This window comes from Mus musculus, chromosome 7 (genome assembly GCF_000001635.26).
Source record: "Mus musculus strain C57BL/6J chromosome 7, GRCm38.p6 C57BL/6J".
NCBI classification, from domain to species: Eukaryota; Metazoa; Chordata; class Mammalia; order Rodentia; family Muridae; genus Mus; species Mus musculus.
This window is the reverse complement of record NC_000073.6, coordinates 126,542,891-126,570,549: the sequence shown is the minus strand read 5'-3', so window position 1 is coordinate 126,570,549 and position 27,659 is coordinate 126,542,891. Positions and strand designations below refer to the sequence as shown.

Sequence of the window (27,659 nt, the reverse complement as noted above, 5' to 3'; positions counted from 1 at the left end):
GACCCAGCTATACCACTTCTGGGGATATACCCAAAGGATGTCCCATCCTACCACAGGGACACTTGCTCAATTATGTTCACAGCAGCTTTATTTATAATAACCAGAAACTGGAAACAACCTCGATGTCCCTTAACTAAGGAATGGATAAGAAAATGTACATTTACATAATGTTTTACTCAGCTGTTAAAAAATAAGATCATGAAATTTTGCAGGCAAATAAATGGAACTAGAAAAAAAAATCATCCTGAGTGAAGTAACCCAGACCCAGAAAGATAAACATGATATGTACTCATAAGTGGATATTAGCTATAAAGAATTATCATGCTACAATCCACAGACTCACAGAGGCCAGTAATGAGGAGGGCTCAAGCGGAGATGCATGGCTCTCTCTGGGAAGAAGAGATTTCGAGGGTGGACTGGGAGCAGGTAGGGATGGGAACAAGAGGGATCGGGTGGGGGCAGGATGGAGGGAGAGAGTACTGGAAGAGATAACTGGAATGGGGGGGGCATTTCAGGGGTAAAGTAGAAACCTAGTGCAATGGAAACTCCCAGAAATCTATGAGGGTGACCCTAGTGAAGACTCCTAGTAATAGAAGATCAGAGCCTGAACTGGCCATCCTCTGTAACCAGGCAAGACCTCAGGTGGAAGGAGTGGGGCACCAACCCAGCCACAAAACCTTCAACCTACAATTCGTCCTGTGTTGTTGTAAATGCTATTAATGAACTTTATTATTTCTTAATATGCCCCAGCCAGTCCCCCAGTAACCAAGGCAGTGTCTTATCGATTTATTTAATCAGTTTTAGCACAATTACTGGGTGACTATTCCTAAACTTTTTTCTTCACTAGTCTGGCTATTTCCCAGATGCACTCACCAAGTACTTGCTGTTTGAGTCTCCCTGGTGTCATTTTTGCTCCATTAATCTGTCTCAGGGGACACTTCTCTAAGCCACGTGCTCCTGTTCTCTGGCGTGTGCCAGACTCAACCAGCAAGAACGACGCTGCAACAGGATCCTTCTGCACACGTTTATTGGGAGAGCTTGATTGCAGAGGCGAAGAGACCCCGAGCCCAGAACTGGTGCTGCTTATATAGGCCTAGGAGAGGCGGGTCTCACACCCGGATTGGTTATGCACTATACCTCATTTGCATGTTCCTCATCTGATTGGTTATACTTGCAGAACCTCATTATCGTGCCCGGGCCAGGCAGTGTCTTGGCAAAAAACTTTACTGCATATGTACACATTGGTTGTTTGCCCAAACTTATGCGTGGTGGCCAGCAGTAGCCAGCGCCACTCTGCAACGGCACATGTGGCTTCCCACACTGTTCCATCTGGTCTAATGGAGACCTCCTACTGTCTTCTTTCTTCTTCTCTTTCCTTCCTTCTTCCTCTTATGGCCCCTACCTGGGAACCCTGCGTGGTAACGGAACGCTCCCCCCTCCCATCTCTATGCTTCCTAGGGGCTGGCTGTAGCCACTTTAATTTAACCAGTCAGAAAAGATTGGTGAGTAAAATTCATAAGACATCATTGGGTGTGAGAATGTGCTCATCAGACTGCCACCTGTGGGCCAAGATTTAGCATTTGAATACGTAGCAGCACCAGACCAACCCCCACCAGTCTAGCCAGCAATATGTGCTGGGGCAAAGGTGGCACAGAACTCATGGAAGTGACCAACCAATTCCTGGTCCAACTTGAGACCCATGCCATGAGAGGAAGCCCAAAGGCTTGGAACCAGACACTGGAAAGCCAGAGACCTATGATAGAACCAAACATAATTGGAAGAAAAATAAAATGTCAATGAAATGATTCCTAATGATATTCTGCTACACTTGTAGACAGGAGCTTAGCATAATCGTCATCTGAGAGGCTTCATCCAGCAACTGATAGGAGCAGATGCAGAGATCTACGGCCAAACATTAGGAGATGCTCAAGGAATCCAACAAAAGAAAGGGTGGAAGGATTGTAGGAGCCAAAGGATCAAGGGTACCACAAGAAAACAGCCCACGGAATCAACTAAGCAGGGCTCATAGGGGTTCACAGTACTGGCTATTCTCCATGTGTGTGTGTGTGTGTGTGTGTGTGTGTGTGTGTGTGTGTGTGTGTATGTGTGTGTGTAGGGGGGGTTGGTTTGGTTTTGTCTTGGTATAGCCATAGTGAGTGTGGCATCTCCTTCTGGTTTTGATTTGCATTTCCTCTATTAGTAAAGATATCGGACATTTAAAACTGTTGTTGTGTGTAGAGTTCACAACATAATCACATGTGTGAAGGATTTAGAGGTGTGACCTTGCCAGGCTTGATGGTGCATGCCTTTAACCCCAGCACTCCAGAGGGAGAAGTTGGAGGTTTTCAGAGCTCAAAGCTAACCTGGTTATGAGGCAAATTCCACTAGGACAGCTGAGGTTATAAAGAGAAACCCTGTCTTGGAAAAAAAGAAAACAGAAAAAAATAGGTGTGGCCTTGGAGGAGGTGTATGTCTGGATCCCACACTCTTCCCAGTTCTCTCTGTGTGTCTCTCCCCCTCTGCCTCTTTCTGTGTCATCTCTCAGCTTCTGCTCTGGCGCCATGGCTGCTGTCATGTCCCTGCCCGGTTGATCATGGACTCATCCTCTGAAACTGTAATCCCCAGTGAGGTCTTTCTTCTATACGTTGCTTTGCTTTTGCATGGTTTCTTCATAGCAACAAAAACGGACCTAATCCTGGAAGCTGAACTCTGGCAGGCAACATGCATACACAAGAGACTGGCACTGGGGCCACGCTGAGGTAGGCACACAGACATGCATACACTGCCAGCAGGCTAGCAGGCTAAGGTGAAGCCTCAGGCCTCTGACCTCAAGGCCGTCTTTATATAAAACCCACCCAACAGTGCCATTTTGCTAGAATTATACTTCACTGTTTATTTTTGGGCACCCCAGACATCAGTTGGTGAAATGCTTGCCTAGTATGGATCTAGACCCTGGGTTCCATACCCAGTACTACAAAAATCTAGGCCTTGTATGTTGCAAAGGCCACTAGGAATTGGGGGAGGTGGGAGGTGGTAGGGTGGTAGTCAGGGGAGGTGGTCAGAAGACAACTATCAGGAGTTGTTTTTTCTATTCTGTGGCCATAGGGAACTAACTCAAGTTCTTACGCTTGGTGACAAGTGCTTTTTCATCTGAAACACCTCGTGGGTCCAGTGGCTAGCTAGTATATGCTCATTCTGCACAAGGTACTGTCCCACACACATCATATGTTCTCATTTTATTTTCCTAATATCAAATGAACAAGTGCTATTATTCCCCTTTGTTTGTAGCACAGGGAGAAGAGCAGAGAGAGATTAGAAGTTAGAAAGTTTGCCTAAGAAAACGGTAAAGACAGGATTCCAACACTCAAGATCTATGAAGTTTGCTTAAACCTGAGAAACCATGCTCTCTTCTGAAGCATATATATTAAAATTGGAAAGATAAGGTAAGATTAGTATGGCCCCTGCACAAAGATGTCACACAAATTTGTAAAGCGTTCCGTATTTTTAAAATCCTTTTCTAAAACAAAACAAAACAAAACAAAATGACAACAACGACACTCCTCCAAAACCTCGCAGGACATCGGCATCAAGCTGACACCAGCCCTTAGATTCTTACTCTGAAGTTAAGATGGGCGGCCAGAATACTTTTTGTTTTTTTGTTTTTTTTTTTTGTTTTTTGTTTTTTTTTTCGAGACATAGTTTCTCTTGGCTGTCCTGGAACTCGCTCTGGAGACCAGGCTGGCCTCGAACTCAGAGATCCACTTGTTTCTGCCTCCTGAGCGCTGGGATTAAAGGTGTTGAGCCACCTCCGCAGGCTTCAGAGCTTAGCTTTTTTTTTTTTTTTTTTTTTTTTTCTTTTTTTTTGGCCCAGTCTGGCCTTGAACCCATGATCCTCCTGCTTCACCCTTTCTAGTGTAGGGAATTACAGACGTGCACCATGGGGCGGTTACTAAATTCTATATTGTCAGTCTTGCAGCCTAGTCCGGGCGGTCCTAGTGAGCAGCCAGTCAGTCTTAGTTTAGATAAGATTTAGAACCTCGGCTACTAATTCGTCCCAGGCCGTGTATAGCGCAAAGGCCACTGGGAATTGTAGTTATTTAGCGCATTCTTTGGTGCTTCCGGGAAGTGACGCCCCCCCAACCTTTTCCTCTTCCGGCGTCGTGCCTGTCTCACCTGCTCAGAGGGACTCGGCAGCTTAGCTGGTTCGTGTCTCTTGGGCCTCGTGCTCCGTGGAGGGCAAGGGGGAGGCCGTGCAGGCGGGAACGGGGGTCCGGGTCGGGAGATGGTAGCCGCGGTTGCCCCCAAACCCTGACGCCGCGGGTTTCCTCAGGTTCCGGCCGCGAGCGCCTCAGCCCTTCAGCGCCGTCGCCATGTCGCGATTCTTCACCACCGGCTCGGACAGTGAGTCGGAGTCGTCCCTGTCCGGGGAGGAGCTCGTCACCAAACCGGTCTCCGGGAACTACGGCAAACAGTGAGCTGGGGGCGCGGAGGGGACGGGTTTGGCGGGCTGCGGGGGCTCGGGTGGGCGAGCGGAGCCATGGGCTGGGCGCGTCTGAGAAAGGAGCTCTCGCAGCGAGCTGGGGGAGCCCTCGGCGTCCTCGGTACCGAGGAGGAGGAGAGGTTTTCCGTTGCTTAGTATTGCATCAGCTCTTAAGGCCTCCAAGTCTGCAGCCTCGTAACTCCTGCCCACATTCCATCTCTCGCATCCCTTCCCGCCCCTTGACTGTGGCTTTCGGAAACTCCCCGTATCGTAAATCTTCCCACTAAGCTTAGTCGTTATGATTTGTACTCATGGAGGGAAACCCTCAGTGCTTGGTTAGTTTGGCCCTGAAATCCGGTCGTTTGGCTCTGCGTGCCAAATGCTAAACACTGCTGTGTTCATCTTTATTTACTGTCTTTTTCTCGATCTCTGTAAATTAAAACTTTTTGAACTTTGAAACAGTTCTCAAAACAACATTGTTTTTGCTGTGTACCTGAAGGGTTTTAAGACATACTTACCTCCACAGAGACTTTTTTTTTTTTTTTTTTTTTTTGGTTTTTCAAGACAGGGTTTCTCTGTGTAGCCCTGGCTGTCCTGGCACTCACTTTGTAGACCAGGCTGGCCTCGAACTCAGAAATCCGCCTGCCTCTGCCTCCCGAGTGCTGGGATTAAAGGCGTGCGCCACCACGCCCGGCGCTCCACAGAGACTTGTAGAGAATTGTAGATGAATATCCAGACATATCCATGTGACTGCGATAGCATAACACTGTCCAAAGTGGAAAAACTATCACTTGTCCCATATTAAAAAAAAATTGTCAGGAAAAGTTAATACCATGGAAAGAAAATAATAGAGACACTGTTGCTAACTGAATGCTTTCACCCATTATTGAAAAAAATACAATCAAAGAGAGTGTTAGAATTCACCAAAACTAGTGGCCTCTCCTATTTTGGGAAATGTTTCTTTTTAGAATCTGGCTAGGTACCAGCTCCTTGGAGCTTTTCCCATTTGTTAGAGTTAGGGGGCCTTTTGTCTGCTGCTTTCTTAGGTACTTGTAGCCATATGTGCTGTTAGACAGTTGTCTCATACAGTCTATAAGCCTTCTGTTACTTGTTCTTGGGGACATTCTTGTAGATACTGTCAGGGTTTACAAGAGACCTCATTTAGAGTTGCAGCTGCTTAAGATGAGTATGAAGAACAAGGATCAGAGAAGAAGATGGTATGCATGCCTCGGTTCTCATCTGATAAGAGAAATAACACTAGCTAAGACTGAAGGGTAATGGTCTCTGTTCCTTTCATACAGGCCTTTGTTACTGAGCGAGGATGAGGAGGATACAAAGAGAGTTGTCCGAAGCGCCAAGGACAAGAGGTGAGGCTGTCGTAGGTTAGGGGTTAGGGGGAGTGATGGTATTGTTTTCTCCATGATAGACAGACACAGCCAATCTGGTATTGAACTTCCTACCCAGGTTTGAGGAGCTGACCAACCTCATACGAACCATCCGTAATGCCATGAAGATTCGAGATGTCACCAAGTGTCTAGAAGAGTTTGAGCTCCTGGGAAAGGCCTATGGGAAAGCCAAGAGTATTGTGGATAAGGAAGGTGTCCCCCGATTCTACATCCGAATACTGGCTGACCTGGAGGACTATCTTAATGAGGTGTGACTCTGAGCATGCAGAGGGGTGTGGGCCTGGCTGTGCTGCTTGCCTGCTGCCAGGGCTCTCCTCAGGGCTCTTTGCCTTCTTATCTACAGTGGTGCCTAGAAAATAGAAAATGAGATAAAGCAAGGAGAAAAACTTATTTTTGGGCAAAAGCTTGACTATATTTATTGGGGTTTGGCTGTTTTTTGTTGTTCTTGTCGTTACTTTGTTTTTTTTTTTTTTTTTTTTTTCCAGGACAGGGATTTTCTGTATAGTCTTGGCCAACCTGGAACTTACTTTACTCTGTAGACCAGGCTGGCCTCGAGCTCAGAGATCTGCCCACCCCTGCCTTCCTAGTCCTGGGTTGGAGTGTAGGTCAGCTGTAGGCTGCTTGCCTCCATTGAGTCCCCAGCGCTGCTTAGTTAACAGTCTTGGTTAATAGTGGTACAGATTGTGCTCGCTTCGGCAGCACATATACTAAAATTGGAACGATACAGAGAAGATTAGCATGGCCCCTGCGCAAGGATGACACGCAAATTCGTGAAGCTTAAAAAGAAAAAAAAATAGTGGTACAGATGGTGTCTAGATAGCAAGATCCCGGGAGGGGAGGGGATTTTAAAGCCTACATTTTGAAAATGCCACTTAGCCTCGGGTCCCTATTCTTCCTTTTACCCCTGATAGCTTTGGGAAGATAAAGAAGGAAAGAAGAAGATGAATAAAAACAACGCCAAGGCTCTGAGTACCTTGCGCCAGAAGATCCGGAAATACAACCGAGATTTCGAGTCACACATCACCAACTACAAGCAGGTGAGTTGGCCAGAGGCTAAGGTTTGAACTAGGAGGAGTTTGATCCTCCGACAAAACTCCAGAGCATGGGTAGATGACACATGGCTAAGGAGAGAACCATAACAAACTGACGGGTTCAGAAGGAGGAGGCTTGTATGTGGCAGACGTTTTGTTCTTTTGTGATTGATGAGTTGGAGGTCTCACTGTAGCAAACTCACTGTGTAGACCAGGCTGGCCTTGAACTCCCAATGATCTCCTACCTCTGCCTCCTGAGTGGTGGGATTCAAGGCATGGGCCACCATCCTTGGCTTATGGTAGGCATCTTAGTTCTCTGATTTTCCTCAATGCAGAACCCTGAGCAGTCTGCAGATGAAGATGCAGAAAAGAATGAGGAAGACTCCGAAGGTGAGAGAAGACCTTTATTGAAGATAGTTAGAAGGCCCAATGCTATGCCATGCCATGGGTTCTCTTGATCTCATTTCTGTTTTCAGTCTTGGCCTTCAGTGTCTGGCTTTTTTTCCTCCCACTTCCTACCAGGCTCTTCAGATGAGGATGAGGACGAGGACGGAGTCGGTAATACGACTTTCTTGAAGAAGAAGCAAGAATCTTCTGGAGAGAGTCGGAAGTTCCACAAAAAGATGGAAGTAAGCGATCCCAGGTGTATCCTGGGTGATTTCCTCTCAGGATGTTTAGGTCTTGGGAAGAAGAAATGTAATCTTATGGTGCCCTTGGGTTCAGAGAGTGAGTTAGACACTAGGTGAACTGGGATCCAACTGCCAGGCTCCCCACTGTGCTGGGGAGCTGTGGGGACTCCCCTGGGTGATTTGTAATCCAGAGTTACATGGACTGTTTGCTCTGATGCCCTGACTCCATATTCTGTCAGGGGTAATGCCTGGAATGTGTGTCGGGGAGGAGCACAGAGTGCCTTGCCTTCCTCCTGATCCTCTTCCCTCACAGGATGATGATGAGGACTCTGAAGATTCTGAAGATGAAGAATGGGACACCAGCTCCACATCTTCTGATTCAGACTCTGAGGAAGAAGAAGGAAAACAAACTGTTCTGGCCTCAAAGTTCCTTAAAAAGTAAGGAGGTAATGGGTTTGGAGGCTACATGGGAGGGCGTGAAAGCCTTTAATCATCCGGACACTGTTGCCCTTCGCTTCCACAGAGGCTTTAGGTTGAAGCCCCTGCTCCCCTTTCACAGCAGGGCTTTAGAACCAAGTACCAGATTGCAAAGCTAGTGTGGCTTGAATATAGATAGGGTTTGAAGGCTCCAGAGTTCAAATATTTAACCATACACTCAGTAAAAATCTCACTGTGGCATCTATGGTTATGTGATAGTCAGCAAGCCATGTCTTTCAGTCTTTAGGTTCTTGCATCTGAAATGGACAGGGGCATTACCACCCAGGAGAGCTGTTCCAGGTAGCGTAGGGAACCAGTTCAGTATAGGACTGGCATGTGGAGGGCACTCAGTGATAGCTGCTAGCTATTGTGTTTGCCCTTCCTGATAATCTTGCTTCTTGGTGCATGGTACGTGCAGTGCAGCAAGCCTTTGTAAACTTAACTGCAGTGGTCAGAGGTTGCTCTGTGACCAGTCTTAGCTGGTTGGGCTAGGGAAGATAGGCGGGGAAGAGCTCAATGAGAAAGAATAATGCCTTTAAAGGAATACACTGCATGGTTGGTGCTCATTGGGATGCTCTGCTGGTTTTAGAAGTTTGAATTGCATTGCTACAGGGAACAGTAAATTCCTCGACATTAGAAAGGGCTAGATATAAGCTAAAGAGCGTTGGTAGGCATTTTGTTCAGAAACATTTTTCATCACGTGCTTCAGAGAGACAAGACTGATCAGAGTTTGCTCAAACATCGTCTGCTATGTCTCTTTGGAGGGTTTACAGACTTTTTTTTTTTTTTTTTTTTTTGGTTTTTCAAGACAGGGTTTTTCTGTATAGTCCCTGACTGTCCTGGAGCTCACTTTGTAGACCAGGTTGGCCTCGAACTCTGAAATCCGCCTGCCTCTGCCTCCTGAGTGCTGGGGTTAAAGGCGTGAGCCACCATGCCTGGCTGGGTTTACAGACTTTTACTACTGAGAAGTTTTACAGAAATAGACATATTTAATGTTCTTCAACTTTTTTTTTAAAAAAGATTTATTTATTTTATATATGTGAGTATACTGTTGCTGTCTTTAGACACACGAGAAGAGGGCATCAGATTTTGTTATGGATGGTTGTGAGCCACCATGTGGTTGTTGGGAATTAAACTCAGTACCTCTGGAAGAGCAGTCAGTGCTCTTAACCACTGAGCCATCTCTCCAGCTCTATCTTTAACTTTAAAGTTTACTAATCATATTATTTTGTTTCCATACATGGCTTTGCACCACATTTGTGCCATGTCCCTGCAAGCCAAAAGGTGGTTTTGGATTCCCCGAGACTGGAATTCCAGACTGTTGTGAACCACCATGTGGGTGCTGGGGTTTAAACTTAACCACTGAGTCATTTCTTCAGCCCCTCAAAATTTTATTTGTGTGTGTGTGTGTGTGTGTGTGTGTGTGTGTGTATGTGGAAGTCATGGGGTATATTTTGGGTGGTATTCCTAAGGAGCCATCCAACTTGGTAAAATTTTTGTTTATTTTTGAGACAGAATCTCACTGTACAGGTCAAGGTACCCTGGAACTCATAGAGATCTGTCTGTATCTGCCTCCTAAGTGCTGTGATTGAAGGCTAACAGTGTGTGGTACCATGCCTAACCTTGCCTTATTTTTTTAAGACAGGGTTCTTCCACTCTCCTGTAGCTTACTGAGTGTTTAGGCTGCCTGGGCTGTGAGCTCCAGGATCCTGTGTCTCAGAGACCTGATTACAAGCAGATGCTACCACGCCTGGCTTTTCTGTGCATGGGGCAGGGACGCAGATTTATAATATATTATTTCCCCCTTCCTTTCCTTCCAAACCCTCAGGTATCATTCTTCTCTTTTAAATTCTTATCTTTTGCCCATTAATTGTAACAGGTATGGGGGTGGGGGGAGTGTCTGTGCTTGTTTGTGTTAGGAATCAAACCCAGATCTTATTTACATAACAAGCATGTTAATGAGTTTTTTCTATTTCTCCAACCCTCAAAAAGTAAGTAAAAATTAGAGAAGAATTCAGTGTAGGACATCATAAACATGATCTTTCAGTCATGTGCAATTGTGTCTTTGAGGTTTTTTTTCTTTTTTGTGTTTTTAACATAAAATTCACCACTTTCAACATTGTTGTGTATTTATGTTGCTATTAATTACATTTTCATGATTGTTCAACCATCACCCTGTCTCCAGAACTTGCTCTCTCTTTTTCTCCCCCACCCACTTTGGGTTTCAAGACAGGGTTTTTGTGTGAGACTAGGCTGGCCTTGAATTCAGAGATGTGCCTACCTCTGGGGTGCACCACCACTGCCTGCCCTTCATCTCTGTTTTTCATCTGGCAAGTTTACTTACACCTTTTTGTAGTTATTAGTGTATTTGGGTTTGTTACTGTTTGTTTATGTGTTGTGTTTTCTGTTTGGCCTTGTTTTGGTTTGTTGGGGCAGGGTCAGCTGTATCCAGGTTGGCCTTGAACCCTTGAAATGCTTTCACCTTCCATACCTGGATTATAGGGATGTTTCTCCACGCTTGACTCTTGACATCTTTGAAGTTTTTAATAGCTTTGCTCAAGTATAATTGTATGTGTGTGTATATAAACGTTCGGGGAGGGGTTGTTTGTATTTCTATGAGTTCAAGGTCAGCCTATCCATAAAATGAGCCAGAAGGGCTGGGAAGTTCCCTTGCTGGTTCAGAGCACTTGTTGCTATTGAAGAGGACCTAGCTTCAATTCTCAGCATCCACATAATTGTTCACAACCATATGTAATGCCAGTCCCAGGAGGGTCTGATGCCCTCGTCCTGACTTCAGCAAGTAGTAGGCATGCATATGACGTACAAACGTGTGGAAGCAAGGCATTTAGATACATAAAATAACTTAAAAACAAAAAAGATACTGAGATATGATGTGTCTTAAGAAATGTCAAACCCGGGGCTGGGGAGATGGCTCATTGGTTAAGAGCACCGACTGCTCTTGCGAAGGTCCTGAGTTCAAATCCCAGCAACCACATGGTGGCTCACAACCATCTGTAATGGAATCTGATGACCTCTTCTGGAGTGTCTGAAGACAGTGATAGTGTACTCACATACATAAAATAAATAATTCAAAAAAAAAAAAGTTAAAATGAGATTAAAAAAAAGAAAGAAATGTCAAACCCAAGTCTTTTGACTTTGAATTCATAGAGTGAATTCTTTTTACTTTTTTAAGTATGAATCACAATATCCTTAGTACTAACTAAAACTTGAATGCTGGAAAAAGGAAGTTGATTGGAAGCACTGATGATAAGTAGTAGCTCAAGCTCCTTTAATCTCAACCGTGAGCATGGTGTATCGTCTCTGTGGACCAAAAGAAGTCAACTTACTGAGGATAATTGGCCTATTTGCAAATGTGAAATGTGAGTTTGGGCCTAGGGATGTAGCTCAGTTGATTGAATGCTCGCCTAGCATGCATGAGGCCCTGGGTTTGATCTCTAAGCTCTGTGTGAATTAAGTGTTGGTGGTTCATTTTCTCCCTCATCTCCTCTGTCAGGGCACCCACTACAGAGGAGGACAAAAAAGCAGCTGAAAAGAAACGGGAAGACAAAGCCAAGAAGAAGCACGATAGGAAGTCTAAGCGCCTGGATGAGGAAGAGGAGGACAATGAGGGCGGGGAGTGGGAACGGGTCCGAGGTGGCGTACCACTTGTTAAGGTGAGCATGGTAAAGGGATTGGTATAGAGGTGCCCACCTGGTTGGAGTGGGAGGCGCCTAAAGCAAGAACAGGTTCCTGTTGACATTTGTGTAACAGGAAATGTTTTTAACCAGGAAAAGCCAAAAATGTTTGCCAAGGGAACTGAGATCACTCATGCTGTTGTCATCAAGAAACTGAATGAGATTCTACAGGTCAGAGGCAAGAAGGGAACAGACCGGTAAGATGTGCACACTGGGGCATTGCTACTTTTTATAGTTTGAAAGCTTTCTTTACAGCACTGTTCAACGTTGATGTGCGTGGACATCACTCTATTTAGGGAGAATATCATCTGTGCTTGTATACTGGGGACCTGCCTGTCTATTTCCTGTTGCAGTCTGTTACCATATGTCTGTGGTTCTTAGGTAATCAGCTAGGATGGAGAGAATGAAGAAGACCTTTTATAAATAGCATGTAAGGATGGCTAGCATTACTATTGTTTCTGTTGGGAGTGTAAAAGAGAAGCAAGGGTTGTGGATGTAGTTTAATTGGTAGAGTGTTTGCCTAACATACTTGAAACCCTGGGTTTGAGTCCTGGCATCACATAAAACCAGGTGTGGTGGTACACAGCTATAATCCCAGCACTTGGGTGGTGAAGGTAAGAGAATCAGAAGTTGCAGGGCCTCCTTAGCTGCATAACATGCTCAAGGCCTGCCTAGAGCACATGGAACCTTGTCTCAAGGGAAAGCATAAATAAGAAACGCATGCCAGGCGTGGTGGCGCAGGCCTTTAATCCTAGCACTCAGGAGGCAGAGGCAGGCAGATTTCTGAGTTCGAGGCCAGCCTGGTCTACAAAGTGAGTTTCAGGACAGCCAGGGCTTTACAGAGAAACCAGAAAAGCCAAACCCCCCAAAAAATAAGAAACACATACGCAGATAGTAAAGACATGTGGAGTCAGCTTCTTTGCTGGTCTTAAGAGGATATCCTGCATAGCAGGGTGAGACTGGCTGGTTTATCTCCAAAACCTTACCCAGTTCTGTGTCTCTCCAGTGCCACTCAGATTGAATTGCTCCAGCTGCTGGTTCAGATTGCTGCTGAAAACAACCTGGGGGTGGGCGTCATTGTCAAGATCAAGTTCAATATCATTGCCTCTCTCTACGATTACAACCCTAACCTGGCCACGTACATGAAGGTGAGAACAGCAGAAGAGTACTGGGGTTGAGTTGGGGGTGGTCAGGAGGAGGTACCTATTGTTTGAAGGCCTGCCTGGGGCCTACAGCAGCCTTGTGTATTGAAGGTCCTGTGATTCTTGGTGAAAGGGTTCTTTAGAAACGTCACTGACTACATCCTCTAACTTTGTCATTTCATCCCTCGACAGCCAGAGATGTGGCAGATGTGCCTAGACTGCATCAATGAACTGATGGATACGTTGGTTGCACATTCCAACATCTTTGTTGGAGAGAACATTTTGGAAGAGAGTGAGAACTTACACAACTTTGATCAGGTAAAGAGAGGGATTGGTGGGCTAACTGGGAAGGTGGTAGAGATAGGAGTTTGAGATTAGGATACAAACCTGGATTAACTGTTCCTTCTTTGCATAATTCTTTAGCCACTGCGTGTACGAGGCTGCATCCTAACTTTGGTGGAGCGAATGGATGAAGAATTTACCAAAATAATGCAAAATACTGATCCTCACTCCCAAGGTAAACTTAAGCAAGTGGGGACTTGGTGACAGGAAAAGTACTGGAGCTAATACTATTAACATTATATAAAGTCAGAAGCAAGTGCTAGAGTTACAGGCTCTGTTGGTATTTCAGATACTCCCCTAACAGTGAGATGATAAGCTCCTGGGAGAGGGTGCTGGTTTTAGGGTATAAATGAAGAGGGGAAACCAAAATGGTTGGATTGCTGGAGATGGAAGGTTGGGGAAGGCAGTACTTATGTTTGAGATGAGGATGGGTGTCCTCCTTCCCAGAGTATGTGGAGCACCTGAAGGATGAGGCACAAGTGTGTGCCATCATTGAGCGAGTGCAGCGCTACCTGGAGGAGAAAGGTACCACTGAGGAGATCTGCCAGATCTACTTAAGGCGCATCCTGCACACGTACTACAAGTTTGACTACAAGGCCCATCAGCGGCAGCTTACTCCTCCTGAAGGATCCTCAAAGGTGAGAGTACTTGGTAATCTTGAGGAGCAAGAGAAGTGTGAATTTATCCTCCTTATCTATTAGGCCTTGATGATAAGTCTTCTACCCCCAGGGGCCTTTTGAAGTAGAAGGGGGCAGGGTCGGAGGGGTTGCAGTGAGATTGGAAAGAGCCTCTGGTAGTCTTTGCTGGGTAGCCATTACTAACAACTTCCCATTCCTCTAGTCTGAGCAAGACCAGGCAGAAAATGAGGGTGAGGACTCAGCTGTGCTAATGGAAAGACTGTGCAAGTACATCTATGCCAAGGACCGTACAGACCGGATCCGTACCTGTGCCATCCTCTGCCATATCTACCATCATGCGCTCCACTCCCGCTGGTATCAGGCCCGTGACCTCATGCTCATGAGCCACCTACAGGACAACATTCAGCACGCAGACCCGCCGGTGCAGGTAGGTAGGTGGGTGGAGGAGACGGCTGGCCTCCATTAGGTAAATGGACTCAACAGGAATTAGCACGTTTAGCTAGTGTGGACCCAGACAGGTTTGGGTCTTTTCCAACCTCTGTTTGTTTTCTTCTTGTTTGCTTTTTGTTTATTTTCCTAACTACCTAGGATTGGGTTCAGAACATTAGGAGCTGATCTTACTTTTCTAAAAAGATAAAAAGGGTCTTTGAAGTAGTTGTTAAATTAGGAGGAAAGGGGTCCTAGATAACTGGACTGTATTGGGATATGCTAGAGCGAAATTAGCAGGATTCATGACAGTAGGAGAGCCAGCAACATCTTGAGGACCTTTTTATATATAGAGAAAAAATACAAATAGCTATATCTGAGGTGTAGATCCCTCTCATGTATATTTAAGACAAGTGGCAATTTATATTTGGTGAACCTGTCTAATATGGTGTGCGTGTGCCATGGCACACATGTAGAGGTCGGAAGACAATCTGTGTGTCCTCACCTACCTTGTTTGATGGAAAGAGAGTGTTCTGTTATTTGCTGACCTATGGCTTCCCAGGAGTCTCCTGTCTCCCATCTTCTTGTAGTAGCAGTGTGATTATAGGTGCACTCTCTGCATCAGATATTAATGTAGTTTCTGGGGAGTTCAAACTCTGATCTTTATGCTTATATAAGTGAACCGTACCCAACTATGAAATTTCCCTAGACCAATAGCAGTGGTTTAGGCAATACCTTCTCTTTATTCTTTTATTTCATTAATGAAAAGCCAAGTCTCTTATTGTTTTACATTTGAGTATTTGTGTTTTAATTATGCAATTGTAGGGATTCTTAATATTATTTTGGATGACCACTCATAATCAGGCTTCAGATAATTTATTCTAGGCTGTAGTTTGCCTCTTGTCTTAGTTGTGCCTTTTTGGTCAGAGTACTTTATTATTATTTAATATATTTTCTGAGTCCTGTCTAAATAAACCTTTGCTTAAAATTCATGAAGATAGAGACTGGAGAGATGGTTCAGTAGTAAAGAGCACTTGCTTTTCCAGAGGACCCAAATTCAGTTCTCAGCATTCATACCAGGCAGCTCATAACCATCAGTAACTCTAGTTCCAGGGAACCTTACACATCAGCTTTAAAAGCACCTGCACTCATACGCACATATCCAAATGCAGGCACAGACCTGCACATAGTTTAATAAAATAGGGGCTGGAAAGATGGCCCATCAGTTAAGAGCACTTGTACTCTAAGCTCAACTCCCACCAGAATGGTTCATAACCATGATCTGATAGCCTCTGCTGACCTCTGCTGGCACCAGGTGTGCATGTGGGTACACACATACATACATGTAGGCAAAACACACACATAAAAAATATATTTTAAAAGTTTTGAGGCAAGGTCTCAACTATGTAGCCCTGCCTGTCCTGGAACTCACTATGGAGACCCACAGAGATCTGCCTGTCTCTGCCTCCTGGATTCTAGGATTAAAGGCATGTGCCACCAAGCCCAAGTTAAGTTTTGTTTTGTTTTTGGTTTTTCAAGATAGGGTTTCTTTCTTTGTGTAGCCCTAGCTATCCTAGAACAGACTTTGTAGACCAGACCAGCCTCAGAGATGCCTCTGCTGCCTCCGCCTCCGCCTCCACCGCTTCTACCTCTGCCGCCTCTCCTGCCTCTGCCTGAGTGCTTGGATTAAAGGCGTGCACCACTGCCCAACTCTGGCTTAAGTTTTTTAAAGAATAAAAATAAAATTCATGAGAGTATTTTTCACCTCTTTTCTTTTTTGATAAGCTTTTATAGTTATTGAATGTTCACATTTAGATTTACACTTTATCTTGACTTAACATTCTCATGTAGTGTGAGGCTCAGAGTCATAGATTGGCTGATTGATAGTGATGAAGGTACCCACCACCAAAAAATTCTGGCTTTTGATCTCTTACAGCCTGGCCTGGAACTTTTGCCAGTTCTCCTGTTCTGTGCCTGGATTCATGTTTCTCTTAAACACACAAATTGTTATTGTGGGTGTGCACAAGCACATACATGAGACGTCAGAAGACAGCTTTCAAGAGTTGGTTCCGCATTTTTACCACGTGGGTCATGGGGATCAAACTCAGGTCATCAGGGTTGGTGGCAATGCCTGTCCCTTCTGAGTACTCTCTGTGGCTAGTATTTCTTTATTTTCTCCACCCCATTTGCTAAGGCTTTTTTCTTCTGACTTCAAACTTGCTGTGTAGCCAAGAATGACCTTGAACTTTGACCTGAGTTCTGGGATTGTGGTCACACATGACTATGCTACTTGATGTGATCCTGGGAATCAGACCCAGGGCCTTGTACATATTAGTCAAGCGCTATTTTTTTTTAAATAATTTTTAAAATAATGTCTGTGTGTGTGTGTCTGTAGGCATGTGCGCACTAAGTTCATGTGCCCACAGAAGCTAGAAGCATTGGGTTTCCTGGGGCTGAATTTAGAGATGGTTGTGAGCCACCTGATGTGGGTGCTGGGAACCAAATTCAGGGCCTCTGCAAGAGTACTGTGTGCTCTTAGCCACTGAGCCATTTCTCCAGCCCTGGTAGTATGGTTTTTTTGTTCTTGATGTTGTTTTATAGTCTTGATCTCTAGTATTTTTATTACTGTATAAATGCTATGTATTGTACAATACATAGCATTTATATGAAATTATAGTATATACTAAATAGTGTATGTAATAAACTTAGCCTTGGCCTGTGTGTCCCAGAGGCTGGTAATAGAAGACTTGCCAGTATGGCACTGCATAGCAAAACTCTGACTCAAATGAGAAACCTTAATCTCTGCCTCCCAGTTTTCTTCTGTTCATAATCTTGTGTGTCTTAATTAGTGGCAAATCTGCACATTCTTCATCTAATTAGCCCAGAAATCCCAGTGCTGTGTTTGGCAGTGCTGGTTCTTTTCATTCTGGGTCACTCAGACCCAACTGCCTCTGCCTCCTGAGGGCTAAGATTGCCAGGGTGTGCCACCTTGCCTGGCCCATGCCTGGGTCCTCTCTTTCATGTTACATCTGATTCTTAGCCATTTTTCTTTGTAGTCTATGTCTGGTCACTTCTTTCTATACCATCCTCTCCCTTTTCCTAAGAGATCATCAACCCATCTCCTTCCTCCAGATCTTGCCTTTGTGTGTGTGTGTTTTGAGACAGGGCTTCTCTGGGTAGTCTTTCTTGGCTGTCCTGCAACTCATTCTGTATATCAGACTGGCCTGGAACTCAGAGCTCCACCTGCCTCTGCCTGAGTACTGGGACTGCTCAGCCCTCGCTCTGTTTTTGCTTCATGTCCCTTTGTCTTTCTGTGCATTCTTACTATGATAGCCAGAGTAAGGTTTTAGTATCTACTTGTTCAGAACTTTCCCATGGTTTCCCATCTTTACATCCGGCTTTATGTGTGCCTACTTCCTAGTTTACGGTAAGGTCTTTGACCAGTCTCAGCTACATCACTGTCGTTCTTCAAGTATACTTAGGTTATTCATCTGACCCACCCCATTCCCTTTTCCTATGTGGACCTTATCCTGATTTATCTGTGTGACTTTAGTTCTTAGCTATTCTTCATAATGAAGCCTTTACCAAGCCTCCATCACCATACATACATACATACTTCCACATTTTCCCCTCATTTATTTTTTCTCTGTTCCTGTAGTAATTTTTTTAAAGATTTATTTATTATTATTCATAAGTACACTGTAGCTGTCTTCAGACACACCAGAAGAGGGTATCAGATCTCATTATGGGTGGTTGTGAGCCACCATGTAGTTGCTGGGATTTGAACTCAGAACCTTTGGAAGAGCAGTCGGTGCTCTTAACTGCTGAACCATCTCTCCAGCTCCTCTTGTAGTAATTTTGTCCTGCACATTCCATGTCTAGAATGGTAGACAGACCTAGGTAAACAGTTTGCCTGTGGCTATCACCTCTGTCCTTTGTGCTTAGATCCTGTATAACCGTACTATGGTGCAACTGGGCATCTGTGCTTTCCGCCAAGGCCTGACAAAGGATGCACACAATGCACTTCTGGATATTCAGTCAAGTGGTCGTGCCAAGGAGCTTCTAGGTCAGGGTCTGCTGCTGCGCAGCCTGCAGGAGCGAAATCAGGAACAGGAAAAGGTAGAGCGACGCCGGCAGGTGCCCTTTCACCTGCACATCAACCTGGAGCTGCTGGAGTGTGTCTATCTGGTGTCAGCTATGCTCCTGGAGATCCCCTACATGGCTGCCCATGAGAGCGATGCCCGCCGACGCATGATCAGCAAGCAGTTCCACCACCAACTGCGGGTGGGCGAGCGGCAGCCCCTGCTAGGTGAGTGTGGACCTCTGTGGTCCTGTACACATCTTGAATCTTTGTTTGCCCATAAGCATTAAAAGAAGTTCATGGAATAACTTCCTCACAAGATGACCCCTCCTCTTCCTGGCACAGTCTCTGAGAAATAATTCATTATTCAAGACACAATGAGTTTGAGGTCAGCCTGCTCTACCAAATTTCCAGGTTATCCAGGGCTACTTAGTAATCCTGACTTTTTTTCTTAGATTTATTTATGTAATTTATGCATATGAGTGCTCTACTTGCATGTGTGTTTACACCTCAGAAAAGGGTGGAAGAATCCCAGATGTTCCTGAGAGGACTTAGGCCCTCTGGAAGAATGGTCAGTGCTCTTAACCACTGAGCCATCTCTCCAGCCCAGTAATCTTGTCTTAATTAGACAAAATTCATTAAATTTGTATTGATAAAGCACGTGATGTGTGAGTACTCTGATGGTAAGACAGACTGCAATACAGAGAATTTAAATGGCTTGTCCTCCATTAGTGAGGTTCATGTGTGCCTCTCTCCTTTTCAACTTCACAAACGTTATATTTCAGCCAAAACAACCACAATAGAGTTTTATCATTCAAGAATTTTAACATTGGTCTCTTTTATAACCACTGTTTTGTTTTAAGGCAGGGTCTTAACTGTGTGACCCTGGCCTTCCATGTAAACCATGCTGGCCTTAAACTCATAAAGATTTACCTGCCTTTCTCTCCCCAGTGTTGGGATTAAAGTTGCTGTGTATCAAGCTGATTTTTTTTTTTTAAGTGTTGCTAGGGTGCTGGAGGTGGCTCAGTGGTTAAAAGTGCTTGCTCTTTATTCATGAGGACCAGAGTTGGATCCCAGCACCCATGGAACAAGCTGGGTGTCCCTGTAACTCCAACTTCAGGTGGGCAGAGAGATATGGGGATCGATAAGGCTTGCTGGCTTTCCAGCCTGGCCAGGAGGGAGCTCCAGGGTCAGGATGAGAGCCTCCTTCAAGGGAGTGAGTAGAGTGAAGAAACCATCTCCCTCTCACGTGCTGGGCTTAAGCACACCACAGCAGACACAAAGACAGAACACATGAAATGGTGCTAAGGATGCAATTCAGGGTTTCTCAGGTGCCAAGCAAGCGCTCTACCATGCTTTTTATTTTTATTTTTATTTTTTTAGTTCAGAAACAATGGTAACTCAATCTCTGGGCACAACAACTAGAATCCTAATCTTGTAAGCCATGTTAAATCTAATTTCTCTGGTGGATTCACCACCAGCCAAGAGAAACTTAGCTGCTTCTTGTCCTCACACTATTCCCATCCAGAAGACCCTCTCTCTCGCCTTCTCCTCTCTTCCCCTCCTCTGCTGTGCTTTTGAAAGGCTCTCATTTGGGGGCTGAGTAACCGAGTCACTGGGAAAGGAAGTGACTGCACCTTCCTACACAGTGGTTCCTGGGAGGCCTGGAGGGAGCCAGGCTCACTCTTCACAGTCACCTCCCGCTCCGTGTTGTTTCTTTGTTGCTCTTGCTTAAATGGCCATGCTCAAGTGCAGGTGCCACTTAGTCAGTTCTTATGTGGCTTACATAGCCATGTTTTATCTTCTGAGGAAACTTCTAGTTTTTGCATCTTAGGCCTGCCTTCCCATGGAGCTCACTTTGAGAGCTAAAGGAGCAGCAGTAAGGAAGGGCTTTCTGGTTCATCACAGTCCTCACTCTGTGTGATGCATAATGGAGTCAAGTGCCAGTGTCTGCGTCAGGCCTGATTACACACACTTTTAATCTTAGTGCTTGGGAAACTTAAACAGGAGGACCTCAAATTCGAGGCTCTCCTTGGCTACACAACCAGACTGCCTCAGGGGAAAAAAAAAGCCAGTATGTCTTCCAGCTTTGAACTGTTCTTTGTTTGACTTAGAGAGGTACTCTTTGAGTCTCTAACCTCGTTTAAATACTTTACACTGGTTTATGTATTGTTTGTGTGCACATACACTTGGTTTCAGAGGACAGCTTGTAGGAATAAATTCTGACAGATTGTCATGTATAGAACAGGTTGGTCTTGAACTCAGGGATCTGCCTCCCCGGTGCTGTGTTCAAAGGCATGTTGTCACCATGCCTGGCTAACCTTATCTTTTTTAAAGTGGTAAAGTGTGGGGCAATGGGCTATGCACAAGACAGTCTTGTCTCCAGTATAGCTGAGGTCTTGAACCCCAGTGGGACCCAATGGGTGGTAATTTCCACCTACTTGGGATGGTGGCGTTCGATCATGTCTCCTGGACCCTTGGCTCCTGTTGAAGATACTGTCCCCACAGCCCCCACTAGAGAGGCGTGTAGCTAGCAGTCATGTAGACAATGGCGTTCTGGCTAGACTACTCCCCACAGTTACCTAGCAACAACAAGATAGCAGCCCACTATAAGAGGGGCTGCTTGGCCCCTCCTTGCTCTCTTAAGCTTTCACTTACTCTCTTTAAGCTTTCTTACTCTCTAGCATTTCCTCTCTCTCACCCTTCTCCCATCTCTCCTCATGGCCAGCCTCTTCCTCTCTCTTTCTACCTTCTCTCTTTCCCCCTGCCTTTCTACAATAAAGCTCTAAAACCATAGACTGTCTCTGATCATGAAGACCCGCTGTGCTTGAATGATGGGATAGGCCTTCTCCTAACTAGCAGAGTCTAACCTCCCGCCAGGAGGCCTTCCTACGCTGCAGCCACAGACCAGACTAAGGACTCTTGCCTGTGTGGGAACCACACAGTGCCCCCCCCCTCACCGCTCTTCCTTTTCCCTCCAGGGCAGAGGGCCACCACAGGGCCCCTATTTTGTTTTCAGCTCCTCCGCTGGATATGGGATGCCGGAGGCTGAGAACCTGGTACCTGGGGCTGCCCCTTGTCCACCACCTGTCTTATGGGGTCAGTGGCTTAACACAGCCAAATGCCCACCTGGGGCTGTGTGGAAAGTGTTCCGGCAGTCCTCCTGCATCTGCCCGCCCAGAGCCCAGGAACTCTGGGGGGACATGGACTCTCTCTCCTACTCCTCTTCCCTTACACCCACAGCCCCGCAGTAAACACCCTGGTGTCTACCATATCCATGTAAGCTACACGATCCCAAACTTGGAACTTTTGTGCTTTGTCTCTAAATGCCAGTTACATTCCGGCTTGTCCTGAGTCCCTAATTAACACCTACAACCCCGTGGTTTCATAGACATTTTAGGTTGATCTGCCTGCTTCTGCCTCCGGAGTTATGGGATTAACGGTGTACACCACCATACCTGGCTCAAACTTTTAAATTTTGTGTGCTTGCCCATGTGTGTTTACGTGCAGCATATGGTGTGGGTGCTTGGCAAGGCCAGAATAGTGTGTCAGGTTTTCCAGAACTACAGTTATAAGTACCTGTGGATGCTGACAACTGAACCTAGGTTCCCTTCAAGAGCAAGAAGGTCTCTTCAGTTGCTACAGTCATCTGTGCCCACAGGAGCAAAAAGAAGGTCTGTTGAAACTGGAGTACAGAGGGTTGTGAGCCGCCTCCTTGTAGAGCCACCACTGACCCATCTCTCCAGTCCCTAATCTTTTTGTTGTTGTTTTGTGTGTGTGTGTATTTTTAAGAGAGGATTTCCTGTGTAGCTCTGGAGGTTCTAGGATTCCGTCTGTAGATCAGGCTGGTCTTGAACTCAGAGTAATCTGCCAGTCTCTGATGGACTTAAAGGCATGCTCCACTGCTGCTCGGTGACTTTTGTTTGTTTGTTTGGTTTGGTTTGGTTTGGTTTGGTTTTTTTTTTAAGGTCAAGGAACTTTAAGAGAATCTAATGAAAGTTGTGGACCTTTTCCTAGGAAAATGTCCATGAGTGTGTACACACAACCATTGTCAACAGTTTCAGGGGGTTGAAGTGTGCTGGTAGACTGATTTAGTTCAACACAAAGTGTCTTCAGCTGTAAGTGACTTTTACAGTCCTGAGGCTGGCTACCCAGTGGAGAGCTGGGGAAGACTCTAGTCTAGTTGTTTGCCCTTCTGGCCTCTGCTTCTCCTTAAGCAGTGATCCTGAAGGCAGGAGCCTCGAGCTTGTTTCCATCCTGCCGTATTCTCACCCTTTCAGGTCCTCCCGAGTCAATGAGGGAGCATGTGGTCGCTGCCTCCAAGGCCATGAAGATGGGCGACTGGAAGACCTGCCACAGTTTCATCATTAATGAAAAGATGAATGGGAAAGTGTGGGACCTTTTCCCTGAGGCTGACAAAGTTCGCACCATGCTAGTTCGGTGAGCAGTAAAGGAGCCATGGTGGGTGGATGAGAAACAATCTGCCAGGCTCCTTCCTTTAGGAACTCACGCTTTTTTGTACTCCTCACAGGAAGATCCAGGAAGAGTCTCTGAGGACCTACCTTTTTACCTACAGCAGTGTCTATGACTCAATCAGGTAAGATGAGCTCAGAGGCACAGAGGGCCCCAGCTTTGTGAGCAGTGTTCCTAATGGTCCTGTTTCCTGCCTTTTTTCCTCAGTATGGAGACACTATCAGATATGTTTGAGCTGGATCTACCCACTGTTCACTCCATCATCAGCAAGATGATCATTAACGAAGAATTGATGGTGAGGGCCAGAGGTGGTAGATTGAGTAGGTACAGCTATAGAGAAGCCAGTATAGTCTGACCTGACTCTCCCTCTCACTCCCATCAGGCTTCCCTGGACCAGCCGACACAGACTGTGGTGATGCACCGTACTGAGCCCACTGCCCAGCAGAACTTGGCTCTGCAGCTGGCTGAGAAGCTTGGCAGCCTAGTGGAGAATAATGAACGGGTGTTTGACCATAAGCAGGGAACCTATGGTGGCTATTTCCGAGGTGAGTGAGTGGTTCTGTCGCTCATTCTCCCACAATCCTTATGCCTTTGTCTGTCTCCAGGAGCTCACTCCCAATCTTTTTCATATCCACCTTTTTACCTGCAGACCAAAAGGATGGCTACCGAAAAAATGAAGGCTATATGCGCCGTGGTGGCTACCGCCAGCAGCAGTCTCAGACAGCCTACTGAGTTCTCCACTTCAGTCACCCTGTGAACAGACCATCTAGCCTTTTGCTCCTAACTCACCCCAGTCATTAAAGATCTGTTGAGAATTTATATAGTTGCTTGTTGTCTGCTCGCTGCCAGAGAGCTGCCTTGGACCCATTTGCCAATTATGTTCCTGAGTTTCCACCACAGGACAGATACAAGGTTCAGATGCACGATGCACTGGACATGCCCCTCACTTCAAAGAGTTGCTGCTCTTTGACATCAGCAGGAAAATGTCATAACATGTTACAACAAGAATATGAAGGAGATAGGTATATTGAACAATATGGCTGCAGATGTACAGAAGGTATAATGGGCCCAGAGTTGGGTAGGTGGTGATTTATCAGGCAGGAAGAATTAGTTCAGACCACTGGTATCAGATTCACTGTTAACTAGTGTAGGCCACGTACCATAATCACAAGTAAGCATTGAGAAATTATTACCGATTTGTCGGAGCCTCTTCTAGTGTGTCTGAAGACAGTGACAGTGTACTCACCTATGTGAAATAAATATTAAAAAAAAAAAGACTTGGAGTTTCTAAAGGTTATGGCACTCTAGGAAAACTATTTGGGGTATAAATTATAAAGGTCTAAGGATATAAAACCTCTCCTACCCTCCTCCTCTACCCCTGCTTTCCCTGGGAAAACTAAACAAAGCAATGGCACCAGAAGCCCAGCTCCACAGTTCTGGCAGCCAGTACAGCCCATCTTCCTGGGCTTAGCTTTTGATATACCTGGGCGCAGTCACAGCTCCTGGCTGACACATCACCCCTTGCCTAAGATCTCTAAAACCTCCCTGCCTTTGCTCCAGCATGACTTTCCTGGCCTCATTCTTTCCAACTGGTTAACCCACCCAAGTACAGCCAAATGAAATTATTTGTTGTAGAAAATATTTAATCTCAATTCCAGGTTTCTACCCCACCTTTGATCATTCACTTCCTCAATAAAAGACACAACTTTTATATTTATAGTAAGCTTTAATCAGCACTGGAGCCGGGCAGATATCAACCCTCCCTCTGGGCTTTAGAATCTACTTCTCCATCATTAACTCCATTCTGTAGTTTGCCATGTTCCATTTGGGCAGCTCTTAACTCCCATTGGCCAGCCCTTATGACCATATTTTTATGACTCACCTACCCCATGGCGGCTTCCTCCTTTTTCAACCTTCTCTGCTCATGGTCTCCTCAGACCTCAAGCTTGCTAACTCAAGAACCCTGCCTGTCTCTCTTCTGCCCAGCTGTTGGCAGTAGGCATCTTTATTCACCAATCAGGGATAACTTGGGGCTTAGGGGAGGTTACATACTGTCACTTAGGTAACCTGTCACTTGGGTACAAGAAGACTTTCTTGCACGGAGGGCAACCAGGCCTTGGGGGGCCAGTATTTAGCATTATAATATAAGCAGAACAAATCTCAACAGCAAATATTTGCTTTTAATCTCTTCTGATCTGACCTATGTTTATGTCGGGTCGGGAGGAGTGGTGGCACAGAGACCGAGGCAGAGAGAGAATGCCTAAATAGTTTGGTATGAATAACTGCTTACACAGATACTCAAAGATTGTTTGTGTAAGCATAATGTTATCGTGCACTGTGTAAAGATTATCCTTGTATTATTCTAGTGCTGATTTCTGTGCCCCCATATCTGGTTGCAAACATTGCTCCCCAAATATTTTCTGATTCATTGACTAATAAAAAAGCTGATCAGCTAGTGACTGAGCAGGGGGAAGAACAGGGCTAGACTTCCTCCCAGCTATGGGAGGGGAAAATAGAGCAAGGAAGCGGGACTTGCCACAGGGAGTGTCCAGGAGAAAACACCTGGAGCCCAGAGGGCCAGACCAGTACTGAAGCAAGTATCACTGGGTTTTGACTTGGGGGGTAGCCAGATTAGCTTAGAGGATTAAAATAGAGTGATACTGTTCAGTTGTGCCCTTAAAGCTTGTTAAATTAACAATCCCGCCTCAGTTATTTGGTAGCTAGCTGGGTTAAGAGGGAAGCAACAAACACTTATTAAAAAGCCATTAACATGTCACCTTAACATAGTGACTCAATTTAATTTGGAGAACAGACTAGTTTTTGCTTGCATGGATACTGAAGGTCTTCTTGTAGTTTTCCCCTTTAAAATTATCCTCTCAACCCCCTTCTCACAGATATCTCAAATTTGCCTCCTACTGTTCATCCTGCTAGCAGATAAAAATAAATCTTTAATTACAGTTAGACTGAGCCTAGAGTCTTTCCCCGGGGTCACAAACTTCTTCCTAACTGTTGAAGTCAGTGAAGCTGGGAGTGGTGGCCTGTGCTCCTATAATTCAGGAGTAGAGGCAAGAGACACTCACGCTCAAGGATAGCCAGACATGGCGGCACTCAGGAGGCAGATGTGGGCAGACTTCTGTTTAAGGCCAGCCTGGTCTACACAGTGAATAGTGAGACCTGTCAAACACACACTGCCCGGAGATACAGTTTACTATTGCAGTGTTTGCCTAGTCTGGGAGGCCTCACCTTGCGTAGGCATGACCATTTTTATTTTTCCACACTTTATATGTTATCTTACAAAAACTAGAGAGCTCTTTGATCAGAGCTTCAGCAGTTTCAGACCCTTTCCTCCCTGTCCTTGTGACCTGGATTTGCCCCAAGGGCATTCCTCCTAGGCATTATCTAGTGCCTGCAGTCGAGAAGAGCTAAAGAGCATCTGGACGCAACACTAGGTGGTTACCTCCCTGGCACCTCAATTCTTTGACAAGGACACAATAAAATACACTTGCCTGTTTCTTTTTATTTGTAAAAACAAAGAATGGTGCTTTGAATATTCTTGGCCCAATTGAGTGGCACTATTAGAAGATGTGGCCTTGTTGGAGGAAGTGTGTCACTGTAGGGGTGGGCTTTGAGACCCTAGCTGCCTGGAAGCCAGTCTTCTCCCGTTTTCCTTTGGAACAAGATGTAGAACTCCCAGCTCCTCCAGCTCCATGCCTGCCTGGATGCTGCTTAGCACCGGGATGAAAATGAACTGAACCTCAGAACCTGTGAGGCAGCCCCAGTTGAATGTCCTTTATAAGAGTTGCCTTGGTGATGGTGTCTCTTTACAGCAATCGAAACCCTAAGACACAAAGCTAAAAAAACAAAACACAGGCCAGAAAGATGGCTCAGCAGATAAAGGCACTTGATGCCCTGCCTGATGACTGGACCTCAATCCCTGGACCCACTTGGTGGAATGGGATCTAAAACTAAAAGTTAGGCCTGTCCTCCATAATAGCACTGTCGAGTGCTCATAGTACGCACACAGACATACATAGACATATACATATGCACATACATGCAAACATGCACACTCATACACACGTGCAAATTCGCTTATACACATACATATACTGTGCATATACATGCACACACACGAAGTAAATGTGATTCTTTAAAAGGTATGCTAAAAATAAATAGGCCAAAAGCAAAAAGCAATATTCCCTACTCTAGCAATTAATCCCTAAATTACTGGAGCTTGACCCAGATTCCTGTGATGCTCTATACAAATAATTAGTATCTAATTCCCAGTGACCCAAAACAGCCAGGTTCAGAAAGGGCAGGCAAATGGTATTACAAGATTTACTACTTAATTAGATAGCTGCCTACCTATTCCTCTATGACCCACACTAATGGCTCATGAGATAAGGCCAGGTAAATTCTGTATGTGGGTCCAATTCCTTTTCAGGGGTGACTGTTAAAAATTGGCTTGGCTGGGAGATGGTGGGATATACTGCAAACAGATTTCTAAGTTCAAGGCCAGCCTGGTCTACGGAGTGAGTTCCAGGACAGCCAGGGCTACACAGAGAAACCCTGCCTTGAAAAACAAAACATAACATACAAAGGCCTGAAGTGTTTCTGTCATGTGTGTGTGTCTGTCTGTCTGTCTGTGAGTGTGTGTGTGCTAAAATTAACTTGCCTTTCTCTCTCTGTGTGCATGTACATGCTATGACATGAGTGTGGAGATCAGGGGGAGTCAGTTTTCTTCCTCAAACTTGTGGGCTCTGGGGATGGAACTCTGGTCACCAGACTTGTCACAAATGCCTTTACCGGCTGAACCAGTTTGCTGGCTCAGTATATCCT

General features: G+C 45.4%; 1 protein-coding gene and 2 non-coding genes across 3 annotated transcripts; all 3 read left to right on the top strand.

Moving 5' to 3' along the window:
* Positions 1-3,400: 3,400 nt before the first annotated feature.
* Gm25579 lies at positions 3,401-3,506 on the top strand. The gene has a single exon (XR_003946920.1). It is a non-coding gene; the product is annotated as a U6 spliceosomal RNA (small nuclear RNA).
* A 677-nt stretch (positions 3,507-4,183) lies between these two features.
* On the top strand, positions 4,184-23,639 carry Eif3c (eukaryotic translation initiation factor 3, subunit C). Its single transcript, NM_146200.1, has 21 exons — positions 4,184-4,202; positions 4,331-4,471; positions 5,782-5,847; positions 5,945-6,134; positions 6,798-6,923; positions 7,253-7,307; positions 7,440-7,546; positions 7,860-7,984; positions 11,538-11,697; positions 11,812-11,915; positions 12,725-12,866; positions 13,053-13,178; positions 13,284-13,377; positions 13,650-13,840; positions 14,043-14,267; positions 18,212-18,575; positions 22,628-22,787; positions 22,879-22,944; positions 23,028-23,115; positions 23,203-23,365; positions 23,470-23,639. The coding sequence occupies exons 2-21, from the start codon at positions 4,371-4,373 to the stop codon at positions 23,550-23,552; spliced, it is 2,736 nt and encodes a 911-aa protein (NP_666312.1). The 5' UTR covers positions 4,184-4,202; positions 4,331-4,370; the 3' UTR covers positions 23,553-23,639.
* On the top strand, positions 6,570-6,676 carry Gm24596. Its single transcript, XR_003947201.1, has one exon. It is a non-coding gene; the product is annotated as a U6 spliceosomal RNA (small nuclear RNA).
* Positions 23,640-27,659: the final 4,020 nt, after the last annotated feature.